This window comes from Haemorhous mexicanus, chromosome 6 (assembly GCF_027477595.1).
Source record: "Haemorhous mexicanus isolate bHaeMex1 chromosome 6, bHaeMex1.pri, whole genome shotgun sequence".
Classification (NCBI taxonomy): Eukaryota; Metazoa; Chordata; class Aves; order Passeriformes; family Fringillidae; genus Haemorhous; species Haemorhous mexicanus.
The window spans coordinates 10,345,916-10,372,203 of record NC_082346.1 but is presented as its reverse complement, the minus strand read 5'-3'; the positions used below and the strand labels follow the sequence as shown (position 1 = coordinate 10,372,203).

Here is a 26,288-nt window from a genome sequence, read left to right as displayed (position 1 = left end):
TACAAATATATGAATATGGGGAGGTTCCAGGAGTATTGCTGGAGCATCCTTTCTTATTTCCTATTCCTTTATCTGGCTTGATCATAGCCAGCTGAGGAAGACATAGCTATGCCAAGTTTACCAAGGAGAAACTAGACCATGTCCTTTCTGTTGCAATTTGAATTTGTTTGCCACAAATCATAAAGCCAGAGAGGAACACAGTGCAAGCAGGGGTAATGGTGATCTTGTCTGTCTTCTCTGGGTTTTTTTGTTTGAGTGCCAGCTGTGCCAGTCAGGCACTGATACACAACCAATTGTCTGTTTGTCTGTGCCTGTGAAGATTCTCCTCTTGGATTTCTTTGGGAGCACCTGTGAAGCTGAGATCCATAGGTAGTACTGAGCATTTGGTTCCATGCTGCACTTCCATATGCAGCCCTGATTTTCCAGTTTGTTTTTTTTAATGACATAGCAGAACAACTTGGAGAATTTTAGTTCTAAGTGATTCTCTTCATCCCTTCTCTGTCATATTTTAAGTATTATACCATGATACTCCTTGGACTTGTTCCTTCAGCTGGCTAGTAAGGAATTGATCAATTTAAATTTTACTGCTCTCTACTATTTCTATTTTAATGCTAGGTTCTATCTGCCATGAGGAAAGCGCTGAGGCACTGACCAATCTCTTTGGAAATATTTTCTTCCTCCCAAACACAGCTTGCTATGAACTTCCAGATAAACATGTGTTCTAAAGGAAAATCATTGGACTTGTCATATAAGACATTAGCATTGCTCAGCTGTACAGAATGGGCCAATCCCCCAATTCTGGGATCCTAGGATGCTGTGAAGGGAGAGGTCACTGTGAGTTTGACTGTTTAGTTGGCTGCATCCCGCTGTTTCTGTTTGGGTTGCCAGTGGGTTTTTTAGGGACAGCCTGTGTATTTTCCTATCTGCTGTGCACAGAACCCACTCGCTGCTGTAGCTGCTGCCTCTTGAGCAAGTGATTGCTACTCTGCCTGACACAGGAGAGCTGTGGGAGCTCTTCTGTGAGACCTAAGAGTGGATGATTGATGCCTGGGAAACTTGAGCAATCACAGAAAGAGTCTTCATTAATCTTGAAGGCCTTAATTAGTTGGATTAGCCAATTTTCCTGAAGCCATTAGAGTAGTTGACTATAAATTGTAAGGTTGACCCCTTCCAGCAGTAACAGGAAATATTTTCCCACCGAAAGTTTGCTATATCCTACAATAAGGTTTCTGTAGACATAATTTCCATTTTATGTGGTATCAGGACAGGTTACTTCCTGAAAAAAGGGAAAGAATAGTTTTAATGTGCCTTTAACAGGGATTGACTGTTGGATAATGCACAAAGGGCTCCTTCTGTTGAATGGATTTCCCAAACGCCCTTCTCTGGGTTGAGCATAACCACCATAAATTGGCCATCTTATCCTGAAAGGAATTAGTGTGACTGCTTCCAGACATTGCATATAAATTTATGGAATGATTTAGATATCATTTTATTGCACCTGGCAGAACACTTTATTCTTCTAGGATGTATCTAGTTGTGAACTCAGTAGATCTTTCAAAGAGATTGCAATTGCAAGAGTGCTGAGGAGAAGAAAAAGGGCTAATGAAGAGATTTAGATTTCCTTGGCCAGCTGAAAGAAGTGAACCTGGAGAGAGTGAGGTCCGCTTCTCACTCCAGGGGGTGGGGAAGTCCTTACTAAAGGGCTTGTGGACTGCTGGGCTACTGAAACTGAAAAGGTTGGGTTATATTTCCACTGGATGAATGACTGCAGGGAATCAGGAAAATACTTCTTTTTTACATTCATTTTTTCCTCTGCCTTAGAGGGAGACTGACAAGATACCAAATAACCACTTTTGTTTCTCGATAATGGTGATAATTTTCAGTGGATTGTCCTCTTCTTGATGTTTTTCAGATTGAAATCAGCAATGAAACACTTGATACAAACTTGCTTAAACACATCCTGTAGTCCTGATAGTCTCCACCTCTGTAATTTTGTATTTTAGCTTGTGGAAAAAGTCATACCTTAAGATAGGGTGTAGTTATCCCTGAAGGGAACAGGAAGCCAGGTTTTGTGGGCCTGCCTCCAGCAGGAACCTGCACACCAACCTTTATTTTCTTCATACAGGTCTTTATGAAAGACTTGACATTTCTCCTTCCTTCCTCAGATATTATCCTAATGGGCTGTTAGCAAAGCAGAAATTCCTGCTGTTTAGAAAAGCCCACACAAATGATGGTTGTTATGTGGAACAGTGCTGAGTTCAAAACTCACATATCTGTCTGACCATGGGCAAACCCTTCTATTTCCCTTTCTCCATTGGTCAGTCTGTAAAATTATGGAAATTGTAACACCTCTGCACAGTTCTTGAGCCTTAAGTTGTTAAGGAAACTACATGAGCTGATGAACAAGCATGTTTTCTAATATCTACTGCTTGAGTGAAGCAGAGATTTACACTGACTGTTATTTTGACCTGAAGTTTTATGATTGTGCTCCACACAGAAACGTCCTGCACTTGATAGGATGCCTTTTGCATTTAACTTTGCCTGCAATGAATCTTGGCCTTACACAGCCCAAAGTCAAAGCAGTGTTTGCCCTATTTAAATAATGAGCTATTGATTTTAGAATTACTCATTCTATTACCATCATATAGAACTGGTCATATTCTGAGGACTCGTCTCTGAAATGAAAACTGTTGAATTTTGTTTGGGATGGGACAGAAATGGACTTCAGGGATTTTACCTATTGAAATTTGGCATATCACAGACAACAGGGGCTGCCTGGCCTCACACAGAGCTGTGCATTTTACTGAAAGAACCTGGGAAGAAATTCCTCTTCTTGCTTCAGCTCAGGCCTCTGAGCAGCTCTTAATGCAGTGCCACCTTCATTTGTCACTGGTTTCCATATCCTCTGTTCTGCTGCTAAGTATTTACAACACCTCCAGGATCAAAGAGACACTGCCAAGAAGGCTCATGGGGAGAAATTTTGACCTAGTTTTACATTTGGCACCACTTTGCCTGCCAGGAGCAGGTGGACTGTGAACAGACCTTTGGTGGAGAGTCTACCCTGGCTGGGAAAGAGAGCCCTGGCATGGCAAAGCCAGCAAAAAGCAGCACTGCAAAGAGTCAGAGGTTAAACCCTGCCCCTCTTCTGCTTCCTTTTCTTGGGAATGCAAATTTTCTGGGAGAAAAGGTGTGCAGGTTGTAAATTCGGTTCATTTTTTTGTGTGCTTGTGTGTCTTCCCCCCTTTTCCTACTGCTGGTTCTTTGCTCTGCACCACTGAGGTGTGTGGGGAGAATCAATTTGCTTTCTGTGGTTGCTTGAATAAGTTTAAGCTGGTCAAGCCATAGGATTTTTGTAGGTTCCCTACTTCTAGGGAACATAAATGAGAAGAAATGCAACATATCTGATTTTTTCAAGCCTATCTTTTTACTTTCCAGGCTGTGATGCTGTTGTCTTTATGACTGCAACTGTATATTAGAAAGTTGTATTTGTCAAATAATAGAGAGCAGTTTGTGTGTTTTCTCACCAAAAATCAGGTTGTGCTTCTCCCTCCCTTCCCTCTAACCTCCCCCTTGAACGTAATTTTGTAAAATGTTGGCAATTTTGCATCCCCACTTTTAGTACATGAACTGAAGTATGAAACTGGGTACTTTATGGAATAGATGTGCTGTACGTGAGAAGAAAATCAGAAGTGGTTTTTATACCTTTAATCTGTCCATTAGGATGAAGTGAGCCTGACTTGACAATGCCCATCCATTTCATTAGCTGGCTCTGGAAGGACCCTGGATGCCTTTTTTTTGGATGTAGACCAGGAGAATTGATCCTGAGTTTGCTGAGCTGATAAATTTCTGAATTCTGTATGGAAATGAACTGATACAAGAGTGGGATTTAGGGAGGGGATACGAGGGGGTTCTTTGAACCAAACTCTTGCTATAATTAGGATCTCAGAAGTTGCCTTCTAAGCTCTATTAAGCTATTGATTGATTACAAGGAAACTTGAAGGGAATGGGTTTTATTAATTTGAGCAAGTACTAAAAAAAGGAACATTGTTGACTCTTCAGTAGATAAGCACAGGGAGCCACCTTGAGAACGTGGCGGTGAAATGAGGGAAATAAGCCAGTGCACTGGCAGGAGCAGTCAGTTTCTAGAACATCAGGATGTTGATGGAGAGCTTCAGTGGACTCTGAGAGCTGCATATTCCATCCCATCCTGATATCCCTGACCAGGAGCGTGTTGGGCTTTCTCAAGAAGCAGAAATTTTTTAACTGTAAGAACAGGAAATGTCTGAAAGACACAGTAAATTACAATAAATTAAGAATACAAAAGCTGTGGGTGCTGATGGAGACCATCTCTTGCCCACAAAGTCACTGCTGTGACAGTTTGAATTCATGTGTTGTGTTAAACACTCTGCAATTTGGAAGACAGCCTTACATCATCGCTTCAGCAGCCATGGGAAGTTTCATCCTGCAGAGTTGGAAAGGCACCAAAAGGATGGTCTGTGATGCATGAAAAATCTGGATTTTGGAGGCTGTCCATTGGTGTCCTGATATCATCATCCCTCTCTTTGTTCAGAGCTTTAAATAAAAAGGTCACAACAATTTCTCTTTATTTAGTTTCCTCCTCGCCCTGGGGATTATTAATGGCCCTGAGGCAGATCCAGTCTCTCCTTGCATTTACTACTTTGGGGACTGGATTCTGTACCAGACCAGTGGGAACAGAAGTTGGCTAGTAAGAAATTAAGGAAAGCAAACTTGCTCATACTCCTTTCTATCTGAACTAGTTCTGTTGGTATTTTAAAGCAGCATAGTTTGCAGTGCTGGCAATTCATGAACTTAACCCCTGCAACTCGTGCTGTGCAATTCTTTGGTACCTAAAAGAGCATTCAAAATGTTTTTCTCCTTTTTTTTGCTTTGAGCTTATTTTTAGTAACTTCTTGTTTAATGAAAGATATTGGACACCTTAAGGATTTTACAGATCTTTCCCTGTATCTGAAAGGTCCCATTTTAATGTGCATTCTGTGCATTTTCTTCATCTACCTTCTACTTTTATCTTAGCCAATGACAGTGAGATTCCTAAGGCTACTTTCTCTTTAAGGGAATACTGCTTACATAAATAGTCCCTTATACCATCTCCTTGTTTTATAATATTAATTGTTTATCAGGAGACAGGAAATATTCCTTAGAAAATGTGTTTTCCTGCTTGTGCATGCCTTGTTACTATTTCAATTATGCAGATTCTCGATGCTGTGGAAATTTGTGCTTGATGACGCCAAGGCAGCTGCACGTTGTTAGCATTGTAGGCTGTCAGATGATCATGTGGGATTCTTGCAGCATGCAACATTCAATAGGATTGAAAAAGGGCTTTTGATGCAAGGCATAGCTTTCAGAATATATTTGTGCCTTTTAGTTAGCTAATAGAAAATCATAATTTATTATCTTTAAATTTAAAATGCTGCCTCATTTTTCTTCTGGTTGGTTTCATTTTGGCTTCACTAGAAGATGCATCTGGTACATCCACGATTGAGGAGTTTATTAATGATACTGTCGTTCAGTTCACTTACTTTTTTTCCTTATAGAGTCCTAGCTAGCCCACAGATTACATGATCACATGTTCATCCAGTCATTCATATAGAACACAAACCACCATGCATGATTTCTTCTTCTTTCTTTTTCCTCTCTGCCTTTTTTATTCATTTTAAGTTGCTTTGTCATGTTCTCTTTTACCATCCAGCTTAGTCTTTGTCTTCCCCTCGCTGCTATTTGTTCTATATTTTCCCATGCTTGGTTACTGCAATATTATTTGATTAACGGGCTGTGATGATGATGAACCTGCACACTGGAGGAGCAGCTACTACAGTGGTGATGAAGGGATGTAATAATGGTCGCTATCCTCGGAATTCTCTCTACAGTGACTGCATAATAGAAGAAAAGGCAGTGGTCCTGCAGAAAAAAGACAATGAAGGATTTGGATTTGTGCTCAGAGGGGCAAAAGGTATGTGCTTCTGTGTGTGTGTGTGTGTGAGAGTGTGTGTGTGTGATGTGCAGTGGCATGAAGAAATTTATACATCTCAGAATATAAGCAGGAATTATTCTTGGTGCACTTGGTTGCTAGACAACAGGATTCTCTGTATGCTATACTACTCCGATGGATTTCGGTGCCTTCTCTCTGAAGCAGTTTGCATTTTTACATAGGAGAAGCACTGCATAATTGTTTTGGGGGGAGAAAGTTTTACCTGTATTTTTCTCATGCCAGTGGATGTAGTATTTGCCATTAATCTGTTCTGTTGTGCAGTTTACCTAACTGTGGGAAACCTGCTTTCCTCATAAAAACTGCTGCTTTATTTCAAATGCCAGCCCGATTGAATAGGGTTGCGAATAGGAATAGTCAAGACAGGGATGTTTTGTTTAAAATAGGTGGGGATCTTCTGCAAGGTGACATTGGTGCAGTTTTAGTATGAAAATATGAGCTTTTTTTTTATCTTGGGAAGCTGCACGTATGTTGCATGGCCTGTAGTGTGCTCATTTTTAAAGCTGTTCATATGTTAAGCTGCACGGCACTTCTCTGTAGGCTAAAATCCATCCCGGTGGCATTCCTACCAGTTAAAAAAGGCATTCTATTTAATGCTTTGCTTTTTAACTTTCAGTGCAGTTTGCTCCCTTTGTATTTTAAAAAAGAATATATATATGTGATGGTATGTCCCATCTCTTGCTCCCCCTCATTTCACATGGGTTCTCCCTTGCCTTGCTTGAGCATGAAAATTATTCCATGTCTTTATTCTTGGGACATGGCTTTTGCTCTCCCTGTTCCCCACCCCTAAACCTAAACCGGTGCCACCGTGGATTTGCAGGGCTGGCAAAGCTTTGCCAGTTTTAGCCAAATGAAATGTTTGGAGTTGAAGCAGGGAAGCCCAAGGCACTGCCTTATCTCTGAGTGTTGGTGTGGGTTATCAGTGCTTTGAGCAGGTCTCACTCCCTCTGGCTGAGCCCAGTGGTTTCCCCCAGATTTTCTCTGTAGCAGCGGGGGCAGCTCAGGTGAAAGACCCAAGGACTTTTCTGCCTCTGTGTGTACGTGACACAGAGGGGCAGGCAGGGCTGTCACAGGGTCAGCTGCGCCTCCTGTCCTAAAAAGTGGTCTCTTCTTTGTTATGCACATCTAAATTTAGGAGGGGAAAAAAAAAATTCTGGTTGGTTGATTTTTTTCATCCTTTGCCATCCCCCCCCAGCCCCTAGTTTGGCCAGCTGCTCTCTCCTGGCTCCAGCACATAATTCATTTTTATGTGAATGTTGCCAGAGTTACAGCATTCTGCCAGGCACACAAAAGGGCTACTTGAGCCAGCACTGAATATCCTGGAATATCAGAACCCAGCTATTGCCTGGTGCAGCTTGATTTGGTTTGTGTCAGGAAAGGAGCAGGTATTTCCCCCTCTGGAAGGAAGACCTGTGGATTGCTATTGCAGGGGGGTTGCACTCTGTCCCCAGCATCCTGATCTCCCGTGAGGCACATCCCTCTCACTTCCAGCACTCACCATTTTTTAACCCTAAATTGGAATGGCCAATGATAGGCCTGTAGTCAAGTGGTATTTGCAAGCACTCCATAACTTTCTTTTTTTAATGTGGTATTTATTTTTAAAGCTGACACACCAATTGAAGAATTCACCCCAACTCCAGCCTTTCCTGCTTTGCAGTACTTGGAATCTGTGGATGAAGGGGGAGTAGCATGGCAAGCTGGCCTGAGAACTGGAGACTTTTTGATCGAGGTAGGAGATCCTGAAATTTGATTCTCAGTGCTCTGTTGGGGAAAGAGTGATGTTCCTGGTGGAGAATTGACTCTGGAAAAAGTGTGGGATGCCTCTGAGCAGCAAGTTCTGTGGGCTAACACCAGTGATGTGCTTCACTTGATCAATTTAAAACTTCACGCAGCATTCAGGAAAGCAGTGACAGAGGACAATGGTCAGGCTGACTGGGAATTTTCTGGTTGTTCTTTTTGTCCTTTGGGAATGCAGTCTCAGAGATATCTGGGAGGTCGTAATCTTCTTTAGTTATTGAAATTTAGATGAATTCCAATATTTACTGTGGGCTATCAGTTCTGGTTTCTTCAATATTTTTTTGGGGAGTAACCAGAATTAATGACTTTTTATGTAACTATTTCTGCACTCAGAAATATCCATGGTCCAGTGGCATTTAGTAACCATGGAGAATAAAGCAAATTACTTTGGCTTGAAATTGAATTTTTTCAACACTACACTGAAATACAAAAAAAAAAAAAAAAAAAAAAAAAAGCAATGAATGTTATTGCAATATAAATTACTTTATAAAAAGGGTATATTTAAATACTCTGTTCATTCATGTCAAAAATATCTTCATGTTTGATATTTTGGGGGATTTTTTTGTTGGCGTTTTAGGTTTTGTTTAAAAAGTTGGTTCTCCTTTTGAGTGTTGCTAGGCAGTTTACAGCAAAATCATGATTTGGGATTTTCTTCCTCTTACCCCACAACCTCTTCATGACCAACAAAGGGATTCTGTGGTTCTGTGAAATTGGGTACTGAAAACAGGTCTTTTGGGATGGATTGGTCAAACTCTGTCTGTAAGATCTATTGATTTTACATTATTTGATGTCTTGTTCAGGCCCATCTATGGTTTGGTGAAATACTTCTGGTGTTACAATGTTTATTTCTGCAGAGCTGGCTTTTGCATGCGGGAGAGGGTACAACACACAGCTTTTTTTGGAGTGTGCCTTGAACTCCCATGGTGATTGAATTTAAATAGTTGCACCACTTCCTCACACTGTAGCCGTGAAAGAACAGGCTTTGCAGGCTTCTAAAGTAAATAGATTGCATTTTTATCTCTGTCTTCAAGCACATTTCCCTTGCTGTTTGTTTACTTAAGGAGAAGCGTTTAGCGTTAGAGACCAGCTTACAAATGGAGCTGCTGTGATCCCCGGGCAGGGATCATGCCAAAGCTCTCCCTACTCCTCTTAGGTGGGGTTTTGAAACAAGGCTGTATTTTTAGAGGTGGGTTTCTTGTTAGGCTTTTAATCTATGGCAAGTATGAAGAGTCTGTACTGGCAGATTGCACAGATAGAATTGATGGTGAACAATGTGCAATTTAATTCATTATGGAATGACAAATATGCCCATGGATTTTTTTAAGATCTCTGAAGGGGTGGAAGAAGGCTGGGTAGCTGACTCTGCACAAAGCTTTACTGTTTTTTTGGCAAATGAGAGAAGAATTGTAATTAATTGTCTAGACAATTTACTCCTAGCCTTAGCTTAGAAGAGCAGCTAAACATGCACATACTGTGCTGAATCAGGAGGACGTTAATCCATACTCCAGCATATTTGTAATTAATTCTGAAAGAAGCCATTATTACATGCAAATCAAATCCATTTCTGTGTAATTTATGTTCACTGGGGTTATTCCGTTCTGAATTTTGCAACTTAATTAAGAGGTTATGATAATCCTGAGAAATGACAACTTGGCTGTTGCAGGAGACTTTTCTGTTGGAGAAAGGCAGGATTTTTTCCTGTTTTATGGACAACATGCAGTGCACAGCCCTGGCTGGATGGAGAAAGCCATCTTTAGAGATATTTACAGTGATGCAAAAGACTGTTGAACTAGAAGTCCACCTGCACTTCCAAGAATGTCAAGCTACTTTATCTTTTGTGTTGAACTAAAAGATTTAAATTTACACACCAGCAAGTGGTTGAATGCCCTGGTGTAGTCAGCCTGCCTTGCTGCTAAATGATTTCTCCCATGACTCTGAAGTTTATGCTTCTGTGTGTAAGTGCCACCTCAACCATTTGTAAGTAATATCAGGCATTTATCATAAATGTCACATGAATAATAAAGGAGTTAATGGGCAACCAGGATCCTAATTAGGGCTATTTTTAACACTCGTGGCAAGCACTGGGTGTTAGGGAGGGGAGAGCTCAGTTTGGCAGGGGGCAAGATGAGAGGCAGAGCAGATGCTTCATTCTTGCTTGAGGAGGTTTGGTGGCTTGGGGTAATGGAGATGAGGGGAACCTCACTATGGAAAGACAGGTTTGACAGGGAGATGGATCCTTTCTTTCAGGGCATGAGGGTAGGAGGACAGGGCATCATTTCTTTGTGTACAGTTATGGTCTGGAATCTTCTGGAGGAGGGAAAACTTCAGTATCAGCTATGAGGCATTATAATAACTCATGTTTGGAGTTGATATATGTGGAGCAGAACAAATAAAAGATCCATACAAAAAAGGAAGAAAAGGTTCTGTTTTGCTCCAGCAGATAAATGGAGTAGGGATTACCTGGAACAGCTGGCATTGTATCATATCACAGAGTTTTTATCAAATGTGCAGTTCCTGGTTTGTCCAACCTGTACAACTAATTTTAACATGAGACTTCAGAGATGAGCATTACACTTGCCCTGGAACAGATCTCACAGAGTCTCCATGGAAATTTCTGACAGTGTGTGGTTTGTCTCCTTGCTTCAAACCCAGCCGTGGTTTTTTTGATAAAAATTGTAAAGTGTGTAGTGGCTTTCCTGGATAGAGCACAGGGCAAATGTACTAGAAAAGTGCAGGAGTAGTTTTAGAGCTGAAGGAGTGAGGTAGAGGCAGCTGTCAATAGATGTGGATTTTCATAAGCAATTTAAGAGATGCCAGTTCAATGTGATTTTTTTTTTCTTAGCTTTGATGAACAGCCAGAAAACAAGGATGGTTATGATTTGGTTGTTATGGCTGACATTTTACAGCTTGCCCTATGTGCTATTTTTCACTATTTTAGTTGATGTTTTCTTGAATCTTGATATCAGCCTGATTAAAAAGATAGATAAAAGTAAAGCAACATATTAGGCCGAGTGCTAAATACTGCAGTCACCATTAGAAAGGGGTTAAAAAATTACAACCATCACTAATTCCTCGGTAGGTCATTAATAACTCATCAGTGACTGGATTTCTATACTGTAACTGCTCAAGTCTGGAAAAATTTAGAGAGTTCTACCCTGAGACATGACTTCAAGAATTCTTGAAGGTGGGGCTGTGTTGGAGATTTGCTTTGATGACATAAGTCTAACCATTTTTGAGTAAAGAAATCCATTAAACTGGAAGGCCTGTTTTAACTCAGAATAGAGTTCTGTGGAGGGTTTTAGTGTGGTAGGATATAGAGTGTCTTTTAAAATTAACCCTCAGTGGATTACTATTTGTTCTTGTTGTCCCCATGAGTGTGCAGCTGTTGTGCAGGTGTTGCCTGATGTGGCTCGTGGGGATTTTCCCTGTCACACAAACAATAATGTTACACTATCAATACTTAGAAAGCCAAGTTAATTCTGCAATATTTTACCAGAACAATGCATTTGTTCTCTAAATGAGGCATTGCAGTTTGCATTATTGTGCCATAAAATCTCCTATTTTTCTAGAGAAATTGAAATGTTATTGTCTTTGGAATAGCATAGCTGCTTATTTACATTCCAGTTAATATGTAAACTAGATAAACCTGGTGAATTATTCATTTAAAAAATAAAAACAAAAGGGCAAAATTCAAGGTGTAATTTGAGGATTAAAACCAGAGATGGTAATAGAAGAAATGTCATCATTTTGCTGCAGAACTCTTCAGCTGGTACTTGTACTAAACATGCAAAATATCTGTAGTATAACTGCCTGTATTTCTTCATCCTCAAAAGCTTATACAATTTACTGGCACAAACTTTTCTTTAACTTGTTTTGGGTAGAAAAAAATAATTTTATTACAGCAGTATTTTATCATTGTATTGAAGATATCTGTCCTCTGACTGCATGTAAGAAGTTGCAATAGGCATTTTAATAATCTGAAATATTAAAAAAAAAAAGTACCTTCATACACAAATTAAGCCTATTTAGGAATAGGTTACTGGGTTTATTCCAGTAAGCACTTTATACAAACTTGAAAACAGCTGTAGGAAGCAAACTTTGGACTTTATTGTTGTAGCTTAAACTCTAGCAATTATTAATATTTTTAGCAATGTTATGCCTTACATTGGTATTCAGTGGTGGGGTGAATTAGTGGTTTTACAAAGCTGGCTATTACTGATTCCATCCTTTTAGCAAGAGAGAAACCTTCCCATCCTTTGATAATCTTCATTAATTACCCCCTGGGTGTTCTTTCTCTTATTTCTAGCGTGAACTTTGCTCGCTTCTACCACCAGATAGGAATCTAAATTATTTATTATTTTTCTCATGGGCAGACTCATGAGAACCATGATACTTTTTTCTCCCTTGGAAATAACTGGATGCTTTGTTAATGGCTTTGTAAGAACCAGGATTCTCACGCTGCAGCTGAAAGTTTGCTCCTCTCCTCCTGGCAGTATGGACACCAGCTCCATGCAGTGCTTAATAAGAGTGCTGTGTGTAGGAGGAAGAAAGCAAAGCCAATATGCCCAGTACATTTCTGAATGCTGGATTTAGCTCTCACTCTTAGGCCTTTCTGGGGGACCAGCAGAGGCAGGTCCACACTAGTTCAGTGTCTTGCAGGAGGATTTTTTTGTTGCCAGCTTGGCTGCTGCTCCTGCCCTGCCAGGGAGCCTCCTGTTTGGCAGGAGAACAGCCAGGCTGGGAGCTGCTCTGTTCCTAGACAGCACCTACTTTGAGTTTGGATCAACTCTACAAACATCTTTTTAATGACAAGGGGTTTGCCAAAGCTGCAGCAGCACTGCAGTGTTTGAGCTTCTGGAGAGGGAGTTCCTGACCAGGGCAGGGGCTTGGAACTGAATGGGCTTTGGTTCCTTCCAACAAAAACCATTCTGGGATTCTTTATGTATGTACATAGCACCAGGCTGGGCAGCACTATTTTTAAATCTGTATATTTAAATGGCACACAGTTTGATTTAACCAAGCATTAGAGGAAAAGCTTATTTCTATTAGCCAGTTACTCATCATCCTCTTGGTGACATCTGTAAATTATGTCTATTGAGCACCAACAAACCCCTGACACTGCCTCAAATGCAAGCTCTCAGAGTCCAAAGAAAACTTTCTTCCTGTTTTGCTTTTGGAATTCTCCTAGCTACAGATGTACTGGAGGGTTGGGACAATGGGCTCTTGGAAAAAGAGCAGCTGTGGTCCAAGTGTGGAACAGCCTGGTGTATCTGTGCAGCATCTGACCGAGGGAATTAATTTTTCACTTAATGGAGAAGTGTTTTATTTTCTCTACACTTAAACTCAGTAACTGAGGGTTTGGGTTTGTTTGGTTTTTTTCTTAATTTGTTTTTAGTGGATGGTGGCACCTTAATGACATTATTGTGCCCTCATAGTGCTTTGGATGTGCACAAACCCACTGTACACAGCTGTTTCTGATTGTTCTTTTTGTCTGTTTTTCACATGTATCCTCTAACCCATAGGAAGTGATGGTGTTCCAAATGTGCCAGTGTGATCATTAAAAAAAACAACAAAAAAAATTGGTTCATTTTTAAAATACTTTATTAAGACTGTTTTCTTTTTGACATAGATGGAAATGGACAGACAAAAAATAATTTGAATCTTAAAGGATCTCAGTTATTCACACACAAGCAAGTAGTATGCTTAAAAATAAGAACAAAGAGCAGACAAGAATGAAAGCCCTTTGCTTTCCAGGCTGTGAGCAGAACTGGGAAGCATTTCCCTTCTGCCTTGACTCTCCATAAGGTGTATACTGGGCTTCTGCTTCCCCAAAATTTAACAAGTAGCTCTTTGAAACTCAGAGCTCATTTTTGTGCCTCTTTGAGAGGAGGATTTGCAAGGCATTGTGATGATAACGGCAGCAACGTGCAGAACTAACTCTGTTCATTCAGTTCTCCATTTTCAGTTATAAGGCATTTTGGCCTGGATGCTGCAGTGTTTTAGCAGAATTTCCTCACATTCCTATCCTGAGGGATTCTGCCAAAGCTCGTGGGACTGCACGGGGAGTGTGGAGATGTCCACAGGGAGCTTTCTGACTCCCAGTGAATATGAAAACCACTGTTTCCCCAAATTCCTACTACAAAATCCTCTAAAAATACCAAATTTGTATAAAGTTAAGCTGCTTAGTATAAATAGCCAGTTCTTGGCGACCTAGAAGGCATCCAGTGGCATCCAGCCACCTTGGCCATCCTGTGATTCACATAAAGCTCAGCTCTGGATGGTCTTCACTCGTGCAGAAAACTGTCCAGCCTCTCTTCAAATAGCACAGGAATAATGCATCTCTTCCATTTCCAGCTCTCAGGTGTTGGGGTTAAGTATTAAAACTAACATCAAATAAATAAATGCCATTTTTGTGGTGTGGTTGGGCAATTACCACAAGACATTCTATTAAAATTAATTTCCCTGAAGGCCGCTGGCTTTTTTTAGTCCCTGGATACTATGGAAACCTGGTTGCTGGATTGGAGCTATATGAAAAACACTGCTTGTGCCTGGTATTTAAGGGGAGAAAATACAGTTTCTTTTAATTGCAGGATGTTGCTACAAAACTGCAAAACTGCAGGTGAGGGAAAGCAGATGAGTTGTTTCCAATGGTGGAAAATGAACTGACAAACTCCTGTTGCTTAGGACAGAACTAATCTAAAAATCTGGGATTTTTCCTTCTTTATTTTCTTTGTTTATCCTTTTTCTGGGGGAGGTGCATGCATCTTACAAGCAGGAGAAATACTATCACGTGTGTGTGTCACAGTGTCTTCCTTAGTTTATGGACAGTTTTCTTTTTCCTGTTCTGTGACTGCCAATCAATTTGACACTGAAATGCTCAGTTCACCTGCTGGTTGTGTTTCATGAGCCACAAGTCTGTGCAGAGGTTAAAAGGAAGAGTAGGAACATCTGATCATCATAGGCTTCATGAGCAGTAAACTTCCCTATCCCAAAAATTCAAGTTTTCTGAAAAAATAGCTTCACTCATGGACCCCTACTAGGAAAATATATCTTTGCTATTATCTCCAAATTGGAAAAAGCAAATGAGAACTCTGTAGGTGGACATGTACTGTATTCATTTAGGGGTTTTTGGTTGGATTTCTTCAGGGTCGTCCTCTTTTAACCTTTACTGTGGAATGAGGTTCCTAAACTGTTCTCGAGGTTTCAGAGGGGTTAAATAAATCCCTAATGTTGGCACACACAGCAGACTCCCCACTGTTTCTGTGTGGGTGCTAAGAATTGCAGAAACACTTGATTTGAAGACATTCTGAACTTTTGGGTCTGATCTAGAAGAAGCTGTGCATTCCTTTGATTAATATTCCTTTTATATCCAATCTCTAGCATGTGTCCTCTGCAGAAGACTGGGTTCAGATTTAATCCATTAATTGCTTTTAAAAAAAGCAGGAGAAGGCTTCCTTTCCCATTGCTATTCTCCTGCTAAGATGGCTGATGGTAAATACATGGGAATACTCAGTGTTGGAGTTATCCCAATAGATGGTAGCCATCCCATTCAGAGCTGCTGTGCTCTGAAATCACTGTGCAACTCTGCAGGACACCAGTAAGGGAGAAGGTGGCTTTCCAAGGAATCCCTGCCTAGTTCTTTTCTCTACCTTCAAAGCATTTCCCCTGCCTTGTGACTGTGTGGCTCAGCAAATTCATCTAATAAGCAAATTGAAATGTACCTTAAATCAATCAGATTAGAAATAGCGTTTTACATCCTGTTGTGCCACTGAAAGGAATCTTCAGAGACTCTTGTATACAACAATGAAGGATAATAATCATTTATCATTACCTCATTTTTGCCTCATATATTCTGGCAGCTGTCTGGGGAGGTGGATTTTTTTGTTCTTCTCATCTTGTGGTAGAAAGTTTTCACTTGTTAGAAAAACATAATTTCTCCATGGTCAAAATAGGCTCTCCTGTGTTGTCTTCATGGCCAAGTGGTGACTCCTCTGTTTTGGGTTCTGCATGTGGCTGCATTTGAAGGTCTCTGAGAGCTTTGCTGATAGGAGCACTGGAAATTTCCTAGCAAATACATGGAAGTTTCTCAAGAATGAGTGTGTAGGATGATAGGATAAGAGTAGGTACCCAAGTGTTCCTTTATTTGCTGATGAAGAGAAAATTTGAAAGCATAGAAGTTCATAAAAAGAAGTAATGGAAGGGTTTATTTACAGCCTGTTACAAAAAGGGTTGGTTCTGGACAAATATCATACAAAAATCTGCAGAGCAGATACAAAACTCTTGGGCTGATTGTGTTGTATTTTATTAAAAAAAAATACAAGCAGCAAAATCCAAGAATCCTGTTTTTATTTCACCACATCAATCTCCCCATATTTTTTACTGCAATTCTTTCTTCCAGAACTGTTCTCCAAACAGCTGCTATTGTTTTTAATGGACTCGACCTGTGACTTTTCAGCACCAGATAGATTTGTGAGAAGCCATGGTCAATGTTGACAGGCTTTTGAGTTGTAAACTGCATCTGGTGTATTTATTTACACTGGGGATGATTATGGTTCACTTTAACTCCTAAATTAAAGAGGAAATTGTTTTTAAATGACCAGCAAAACATCCATTGTAATAATTTTGTGAAAGTTCCTTGGGCTTTTCATATCTAAATATGCCTTATTGACTGTGCCTATTTTGGAGCTGGCTTGTACAAAACCAGATAGATTGGGAATGGAATTGAAGATGGGTTTTGTCTGGGAGTAGCCCTTTGGTTCCCATAATTCCCTGTGCATTTTCAGAATAGTTTGGAGATATTTAATAGAAATCATGTGGGCACCTAAATAAGTGGTGGTTCTTCAGAGCTGGAAATGATGTAGGCAGCTGTTATCCAAGACTCAAAGACTAGAAATATTCACCTCCAACTCTCCTTTTACTCCTTCTTTGTATCCCAAGCAAACCTCTGCAGAAGTGCTGTTCAGAACTTTGGTCCTTTTGCTCCTTTCTTATGGTATGGCCCCAAACCTGGGTGCCTGAACTTGTTCCTATTTGGTCTCCCCAAGGGATTCATCGAGGTGGTTTTCTCTGGATGGGTCTTGTTCCACGTGTAAAGGTGTGAAAACCTCAGGCCTGAGACCTGGTGTTTCTCTTTGGCAGCTCTGACAGTAAAGAAACTTGCCTGTGCCTTGAATTGTAGCAAATAATGCCAGATTGGGCAGCTGCTGCCATTTGAAGGCTATGACAGCCACTGCCTCTTCCCCCAAGGAGCAGGACAAAGGAAATGGCCTCAAGTTGGACCAGGGCAGGTTTGGATTGGATATTACGCAAAATATGTCCCCAGAAAGAAGGGCCTGGAGCACTGCCTAGGGCAGTGGTGGAGCCACCATTGCTGGAGGGATTTAAAAGCCATGTGGAGGTGGCACTTGGGAAATGGGTCAGTGGTGGCCTTGGCAGTGCTGTGTTAGTGGTTGGACTCAGTGATCTTTGAGGGTTTTCCCAACCTAAACCATTCTCTGATTCTGTCCTCACAAGGAAGTTGGGATAACTTGCAGGGGTTTAGGATTCTGTTCTGAGGCAGTTCCAGCTTTCTGCAGTTGCCTTATCAATGTGCTCATGTTTCAGCTGCCTTGCTGGAACTGGAAATGCTGGATTCAGAACATTCCCATGGTGGATGAATCTTCCCATGGCTGTGGCTGGATCCTCTCTCAACTATTCAAATGCTCCTAAAGCAGTCACACTAAATCCTGTCATTCAGGCACTGACTTTCTCTTGTCCTATTTCAAGGCAGATTGAAATGAAGGTTTGATTAATTTTGGGTAGATTAGTGTTGGAGTTATCCCAATAGATAACAATTTATTGTTAATATTAAGTGTTGCTGGAATAGGAAGATTGTTTGGGTAGGTTTTTCCATCTCTGAAGGGATTATGTAATGGGTAAATTCCTGTCTTTAGCCTTAGAAAACAGGGAAGGGTTTGGAACATAAAAATGGAACTGGTACAATATTTGACACTGTTGTAAAAGTCACCAAGAATAGGTTTTCCACACAGGAATATTGCCACCTTCCTGACATTACAGAGGAATTTTTAATGAGTGAACTTCCTCCTTCATTTGCATACTAACCCATATCTAATTGCTGGATTACTATTGAAACTTCAGCTTGACTCTCTGAATATTAAAAACCATTTGATATTTTAAGCAGTTTTATATTTTCTGTTTTGCTGCTTTTAATGTACAAATGAATGTCACTAATCCAATTTACATATTTCTAAAGACCTTTTGATGTAGTAAGATGTAAAAGTTGTTTATTTTTAATTTTTTTTTTTTTTAGTGACAATCTTATATGCAAAACTGCTACTGCCAGGCAATTATCCACCCAGATAGTTTTAACACTGTTACTCATAATCAGCACAGATCAGTGACATGACAGCAGTTTTTGGGAGCTGTATGACCCGTTCTAAGCTTTAACTTTCAAATTGGCATGAAATGTGCAAATCCACATTTAGAAAACTCTTTTTCTTATTTGTCTCCATGGGAGATTATCAGGGGTTTGTTGCTTTTTTGCTTTTGGTATTTTTTTGGTTTTGTTTTTTTCCCTTCTAATATCTCAATTTTATCATATTCTATAGACAAGGAACATTTTTCTTCCCGTTTTGATTTTGGTTTCCAGCCCATAGGGATCTGAGTAAAGAAATGCTGTCTTCAATAAAATATGCCATGTTTGCACAGCAATTTCTTTATTGTTCTGCAGTAATGTCTTTGGGAAAAGTGTCTCTTTTGAATTATTATTTTAATTAGTTTTGATTCACATTGGTTCCTGTTCTCTCCCGTGCACACTGAGAACTCTCTCAGCACAAAGTTTACTCTGAAAACTGCCCTGGTACGGTGACAGACATTAAAAAATCACTTGGTCTGTAGTTGTGGGAAGGTTCCTGCCCATCTGGTCCTTCATATACTAAATATAAAATGAGATCTTTAGTCTGTGGACTTGAGAATTTGCTTAATGTGGAGTTTGGAGTGACATGTGCAAGCTTGGGCTCAATAACCCATTCCCAAAGTATGCTCCTCCTCTCTGCAAGCCCTGTCTGCTTCTAGCACAAGAAGGGGTTGATTTTATTTGATGCTTTCAGTATAGATAATCGGTATTTACGAGGTTTTGTAAGATCCAGTCTCGCTGCCCTCTGCTCATCTTTTGGTAAGTTCAGCTTTGAGTGTTTCATTCTGATTTGGAGTAAGATCCTCCAAGTAGTGGATGAGCTGCTATCAGAAAGGCAGAGAGACCAAAAATAGATTAAATGTAATCCCAGCATTCTTCTCTTCATTTGTCAATCTTCTTGCTAATGAGGAAAAATAAATCAGGAAGGAAAACTCTTACAAATGTAATCTCAAAAGTTGAAAGAGATGAGGAGAAGACAAGAAAATGAGAAAAAAGTGATTACAAATTGGTTTTTTTATGCTATCGGCCTAGTGAGACATTTTGATCCAGTGGTTTAACAGACTGTGAGATGTTTTGTGATGCAGAATAAAGCTTTAAGATATCAACCAGAGGATCAACTTTGTATTTGCAAGTTAACAACACCTTTGCTGAATGGCTCTCTTGGGATTTTAGGATATATTAGGAGTGGTTGAAGGAAGAAGGTTAGACTTAGACTTGGAATTACAGAGCCTCATTTAAAATGTAATGTTTACTAAACTTACTGTGCAAGGTATAAAATGCATGGCAACTTATTTCCAGAAGGAATAAAGACTCAGAGCTATGTAAATCAAAATAAAAGAGTGATTTTGAATTTATTTTCCTCAGAAATTTGGTAGAAGTTATTTCAGTCTTAAGGACTTCAGGTCACAGCTGGGCACAAAACAAGGGCCTGGTTGTCCCAGGTTAGAGACACAAATGCTCAAAGGACACTCTGGGCAGGAATAGAAGTTGGGCTGGATAAATCCAGTCCATGTGTTTCCACATAAATACCAGTAGGAGGGCAATGGCAGTACATGTTTTGAAAAATTGAACGTTTGAAAATTGTCAGATTTATGGCTTTGTATCAAGGCACTGAATCACTCAGATTATCAACAATAAAAAATGGGAGTTAGGCTGGTAACATAGTGTTTATATGTGGGAAAAAGCATAAATCCAGCACTTTAACATCTGGAAAGCCTGGCCAGTCTTTTAAAAATTATTTTGGTTATTTAAATTCCTCACTTTTGGAGGAATTCTTAAAAAGGTGAAACCATTGATTGTATTTGTAGCATTCTCATTGCTCCGTGCCTTGTCATCCTGATTTTAGTGCCAGATGTCCCCTCGGATTCCTCTGTCAGGGACTGCAGATAACCCCGTGGTTCAAGCAGAGATGTCCAAATTCTGCACCTCATTTCAATCCCAAAATAAACTTCAGAACCCAGTAACACTGTGAGAGCTGGAACAGAACAGTGCCAGTCCAGCTCCCTAGAGGGCTGTCACGTTTTCCAGGCGTTCCTGGGGCTGTGGTCTGGAGACATCCCTTTTCTCTGAGCTTTCCTCGTGGCAGTGGGAGCCTGAGCTGGATGTAGCTGCCTCAGCCACCATATGTATCCATCTCTTCAGGCTGTTCATGTTTTGTGGCAGCTTTGGCAGCCTGCTGGGATTTTTCTGAGTAATGCAAGTGGTGAGGGAATGATAATAATAATACTGTTAACCCTTTGATTTCTCAGCCAGCCGGGAGGGCAATTTTGGGGAGCAGAGCCTCCCCTGCCCCCCTCTTCCTTGTGCCCCTCCAAAAATGCACCAATGTGTACGTGTTAGGGAGCTAAATAGAGACAGAGATATGAATAAGCTTTCTAAGGAGGTGAGAATATAAAAAAGGAAGATGATATGATTCTCCCTCTGACAATTTTTTTCCAGCAGTTTGAAAAATACAGAGAGTGATTCGTTGTTTTCCCCTGTTCTCCTTCACTCCCAAGGTCAAATAAGAATGGCAACCAGGGTGGTTAATGCTGACAACCTTTCTCCATCCTTGTCTGGCTCCTACAAGGGAGAGATTTGCTGTGGCAGTATAATACAGCACTATGAGCTTTTTTCCTTGGCTGAGGCAAAACCTTCCCAACTTCTGCAGGGAGTGGTTTCCAGAGGACCCTAATCCTGCCCGAAGAGCTGGGGGCTGGGGACAGCTGAGTTATGGTGACATCATTAAAATATTGACAGCACATCACTGCCGTGGGGATAGGATTGACTGTATTTTGATAAAGGCAGGGCAGAGGAAGCATGAATAAACACTTCTAATGCAGGGAAATGAACAGAAAAGGAGAAGCACATGGGATTGAATTTCCAGGGAAATTAACAGAAGACCACAAAGGCTGATTATGAGAATCTTCATCAGATTCCTGGTCTAGTGGAAGCGTCTCCCTCATGGCAGGGGGGTTGGAACTAAATGACCTTTGAGACCCCTTCCATCCCAAACCATTCTATGATTCCGTGATTCTTTGAGATCTCTACGTAGGCCCAGACAATTTTGCCCAATATCCTTTGGCTGGAAGATGCAGGTTTTTTCCTGGGAAATGCAGATTTTAGGCTGAGCTGCTGCTGACTGTGCTCAGTGTGCAGGGAAAGGAAGGTCCCTGCTGTTGCTGTGCTGCCACCTGCCTTGGCCTGTTGAGGATCAGCCCCCCCAGCCCTTCAAGGCCTCGGGCTGGTTAATGAACTTCCCTGGGCTTCCTGCCTGGCAGCAAACAATGCCACTTCACCAGCTCTCCAGTCACCACTAATTGAAGCAGCACAATTATCCAATCCTTGGCCTCGTTCCACATCTGAAATAAAACAGCTGTGTTATAATGTTACAATCAAATTCTTTCCCTGTTATATGACCTAATAAATGAACGGTTGGGAATCGTGCTTTTGTGACTCAGTTTGTCACTAAAATATCCTAATTCCATCAGTGGTCTTTTGGATAAATTGCACTGAGTTTGCTTGGTCTGAAAAGAAATTTGGCTGCTCCAAGCCATCCATTCTAGGAGGACTGTGTTGGTGGTCTCTGGGATGCAGAAAAGTAGCAGAAAAAAAAAGAAATATTTCTGCAAAAGAATTGGCTCCACAGAGAAGTCCAGCCTCATCAGTTTAGTGAGATACACAGGTCAGCTCCTGAGAGCTCTCAAAATTGTCCTGGGTTGGTGTCCAAGGAGCTGTCTGGATACACTTTATGTGGATTGATGGCTCTGCAGAAAGCCTGACCCAGCATGTGGCCAGATAACCCTTGCTGCAACAAGCTCAAGGATGAAAAATTTAACAATTCCAGAGCAATACCTCATTTGCAAAATTAAAGCATTCTTCTGAATTAAGCTAAACAGGGTTTCCTTTGGTTCTCCAAGTATTTTTTTTTGCTCTGAGGAAATTTAGCATCCTTCTACACAGCCTGCCTTAGACACCTTTTAAAACAAAAGATAGCTGATTGTTTTTTTTATTTCCGTCCTTATTTTTTGTCTATTAGGAGTGCAGCCACCAAAAAGACAGTGTTGTTAAAAGGCTTCCAAACAGTGTCACTAGGAATTAGGAAGCCTTAGTTTAAAACTGGAAATATGAACAAGGGAGAAAAGACTTTAACCCTGCAGAGTTAAAAGTCTGTTGTATGGCTCACCAAAATAGATTTCAGGGAAGAAGCAGCCAAAGACATAAAAATCTGATGATAGATGTTTTTCTTTCAAATGTGCCAGAAACAGGGAGGTCTGCCAGAGGTCAGCAGACCTGAAGGATGATGGACCTTTAAAAGGCAGCAGTGTTGAAAGAGAATGTTATTGATGGAAACCTCAGAGAGCCTTCTTAGTCATAGTCCAACTATGGAGGAGTTTGGGATGCAGCTGCTTCCTCAGGACACTTAGAGAAACAACCTGAGAACTGAGTTAGGAATGTTCCCACAGCTGGAGTGCTGGTGCTGGTGTCAGAAAGATTAGAATTGCTAGAAAAGATATTAAAAAACCCAGCAGCCTTCAGGAGCCAGAATTTAGCATTTCATGACATGGTTCAGGGGCGTGGCAGTGTTCAGTCAAAGTTTGGACTTGATGATCTTGGAGGGCTTTTCCAACTTTAGTGATTCCAAAATGGGAAGTCATGTTTTTGGAAGAAATTGGTGGTTGTATGAATAACTGCCTTGGCAGTCTCAGCTTTCATTTGGACATTGGGAAAGATGTGCTTGAAAACCAGCTTATTGTGTAGTAAGAGAAAAGGACCTCCTGGGATAAGAAAAAAAGGGCAGAGATAAATGGTCTTATTTCAAAATACAGGGAAAAGGAACACAGTTTTTGAGGGCTGTGCTCTGTGAGCTGTCCTGTTAAATTTGTACAACCATGATCAGATATAGGATCTTAGGCATAATTCAAAACCAGCAAAGCATTTGGAGCTTAACTAGAAGAGCAGGAGATGCCAATGTTGAGCATGTCAAAGGAAGTGTACCTGGGGAGGAATCCCCCCGGGCACCAGGATGTGCTGGGGCTGACCAGCTGGAAAGCAGCTTTGCAGAGGACTCAGGGATCCTGGTATTTCTGCTTTCTGTTTGTTGAATGTATTTGTGCCTCTATTTCATGGTTGGCTTAAAATACATGCATGCAAAGTGCAAAAGATGTCAGAAATATTAGTGAGGATAAGCTGCTAAGGGACAGAAAGGGTGGCAGTAAATTAAATTCTTCATGTTTCACATCAGGTAGCTCTGACACATGGTATAGATTCATATGCATAAAAGGGAAATTTATTTCATATATCCTATTATTGAGCAAGAACAAAATGCAGCTACTAATTTGTAAAATATGGCTTTTATTTGCTGAGCAAGTGTGTGAAATATTTCTCTCGTCCTGTATAATGACAATCTCCACATTTTTTTCATGTCACTAGAAAAATGCTGTGAGCAAAATTCAACACTGGGAAATAATCAGTGCAGCTTCAGAAGGTTTAATTTGGTATTAAACACTGATCACAAATGTATCAGTGAGGACAGAAACCTTCCTAAGTCATTCCCTCCTAAATACCTAAATCTCTGCATCTTCAAGAGCAAGGAGAGAGCTGTGAGCAGTCAGCAAGTACAAGATCCCCCTTGACAGAGTATCACCAATCTGTGCCTGTGGTGCTGTTTTACAGCTCCAGTTGACTTGTAACACAGCAACTGTCTCCAAGCAACTGTGAGAAATACCGGGATGTGCAACCAGGATACAGAACCCGGCGGAGACAGGGATGGTCAGGCAGCCCTGCACCCCTTCCCACCCAGCCTTGGCTCCTGCCCCTTGCTGGAAAAGGCTCCAGCTGCCTTGGAGGTGGCTCTTGCCAGCAGGAAGTAGCCATCCCCGCGGGTGGGAGATGGGATTGGGCCATCAGCTGCCCACGTCAGTCATTTTGCCAAAATAACTCTTCATGTATTCATCGACTCTGCTCCCTTGTCTGTGCCAGTGGGGCTTGGCAAAATGGTATTTTTGCAGCCAACTGATTCCAAACAAGCTCTCAAAACCAAAACAAAGTAGCTGTAGATTGAATCTAATTCATTGCAATCAATATACAACAAAGAAAGAAAATTTATATGTTTAATATAATTTCTCCCCAGCTGCTTTATCAAATTGCAAAACTAGCAATATATGTAGGAAACATCTTCTTGTAAAAGGTAATAATGTACATTTGCAATCCTTGTCCTTCTGAGAAAGCTCATCATTTTGTTATTTGCTGTATTATGTTTCATTTAGGACCCATTCCAACTGTTTAAAAGCTGCAGGAATGTAGCAATCCACTTCCCCCAGTTTAATTCCAGCAGAATATTTGGAATTCTTTGTGGAAGGGAATTGTAATCTATGAAATTCTTGCTACAGAACCTCGTAACCTAAGAGGATTTTTTTCTTTTTATGGTATAATTTGTGTAGTCATTGGTGTGACTGTTGATTTGGGGTATTATAATTTTGAAGAAGTGTTTTGAGATTAAAAGCTTGAGACTTTTCTTAGGGAGCATGAAGAACTATAAAGAGAGGAAAGGAGAGGAAAGGAAATGGAACAAACATGAACTTGCTTTTTGGTTGTTAGCTTGCCACTGTTTCTTTTCCCCAGGCCTAAATTGCCAGGCTTGGGGATGTTGCTGGGACATGCACTGTAAGGTTTGCCTTGCTTTTCCTCATTTATTCTCTTTTTTGCTTCCTAAATTCTAAAAAGTCTCCAATGAATGAGTTCTGGTAGTGACCACACATTAATAGCAGATGACTCTACTCCCATTTTACAGACACTTTCTGTACTGTCCCTCATCAGTGCTATTCAAACCAGAGGTACTGCTTTAGTGGTCTGAATAACTCAACCCAACAAACTCACTGAAATATGTTTATATCACAGATTTAATCACCTTCTCCAGCTGGAATTTTCTAAAAGGAAGTAAAAGCTCCTGGGTAGGGAAATGTGGCAGATCATGCTGCAGAAACATCAATGTGCTGACAGCCCTTCATGAGTACTAGCTCCTGTGATTAGCCTCTTTCAGATCATAATTAATATTATTATTCAGTACAAATGTATTATTATTATTATTATGTTCCTTTTTTATTATTCTGTTCATTTTTTATTGTTACATAAATGGCACACAGTCAGCATTTGGTGCATCCTCAATACATTGTTTTCAAGATGGTCCCACCACATTTGAGTGGAAATGGCCTCAAGTTATGCCAGGAGAAGTTTATGTTGGATATTTGGAAAATTTTCTTCACTAAAAGGATGGTCCAGCCCTGGTCCAGGCTGCCCAGGGCAGTGGTCCCCATGCCTGGAGGGATTTAAAAGCTGTGTGGATGTGGCACCTGGGGCCATGGGTTAGTGGTGGCCTTGTAGTGCTGGGGAATGGTTGGACTTGGTGATCTTTTCCCAACCTGGATAGTTCTATAATTCTATGAATATATATATATATATATATATTTTTTTTTTTTTTTTTTTTTTTTTTTTACTGTATGCTTGACAAAGAGATTTGAACTGCATCCCACCCATTCCACAATTAGATCTCCATCCTGAGAATATGAGATAGATAGATATATATATATGTATGTGTGTTTATATATATATATATTCTCTTTCCGTGAATACAGATGAAGCTTTCTCCTTTTCTTCCTCTGGAATATTTTCTGTGTACTGCAGGAAAAAAGGCAGTTCATTCTCTCTAGCTCTGGGTAGCAGAAGGAGAGGGAAAGCTGCTGGCTCCTGGGGTGCCCCAAGCCTTGCTGTGAGGGATGGGGAGAGCTCCAGGGCTGGCACTGCAGCGAGCAGTGAGGAAACTCAAACGTGCTCCTCTCCTGCCCTGGTGCTTCCTGCAGGGAGAGATGCAAAACGTGCTGCCAACCTGGAGCTCCTTGCTCCACTCCTTCCCTTCTCCACCCCCATGCTGGCACTGGGAATGAAGCTGTCACCAAATGGATGAGTGTCCCTCGAGCAACAGGCTCAGAGGGAGCTGGGCTTGCTCAGCCTGAAGAGGAGACAGCTTCAGGGAGACCCTGCCGTGGCCTTCCTATGTTTAATTGGAGCTGATGG

The 26,288-nt window shown here is 40.8% G+C and overlaps 1 protein-coding gene across 9 annotated transcripts in view; it reads left to right on the top strand.

The window, feature by feature from the left end:
- Window positions 1–26,288, top strand: part of SHANK2 (SH3 and multiple ankyrin repeat domains 2) — a 281,678-nt gene that overhangs the window by 158,197 nt on the left and 97,193 nt on the right. For all 9 annotated transcript variants that reach the window (XM_059848439.1, XM_059848436.1, XM_059848432.1 and 6 more), the window contains 2 exons: window positions 5,907–5,989; window positions 7,630–7,754. In XM_059848439.1, coding sequence (XP_059704422.1) covers window positions 5,907–5,989; window positions 7,630–7,754 — 208 coding nt within the window. The remainder of the gene's footprint in view (window positions 1–5,906; window positions 5,990–7,629; window positions 7,755–26,288) is intronic.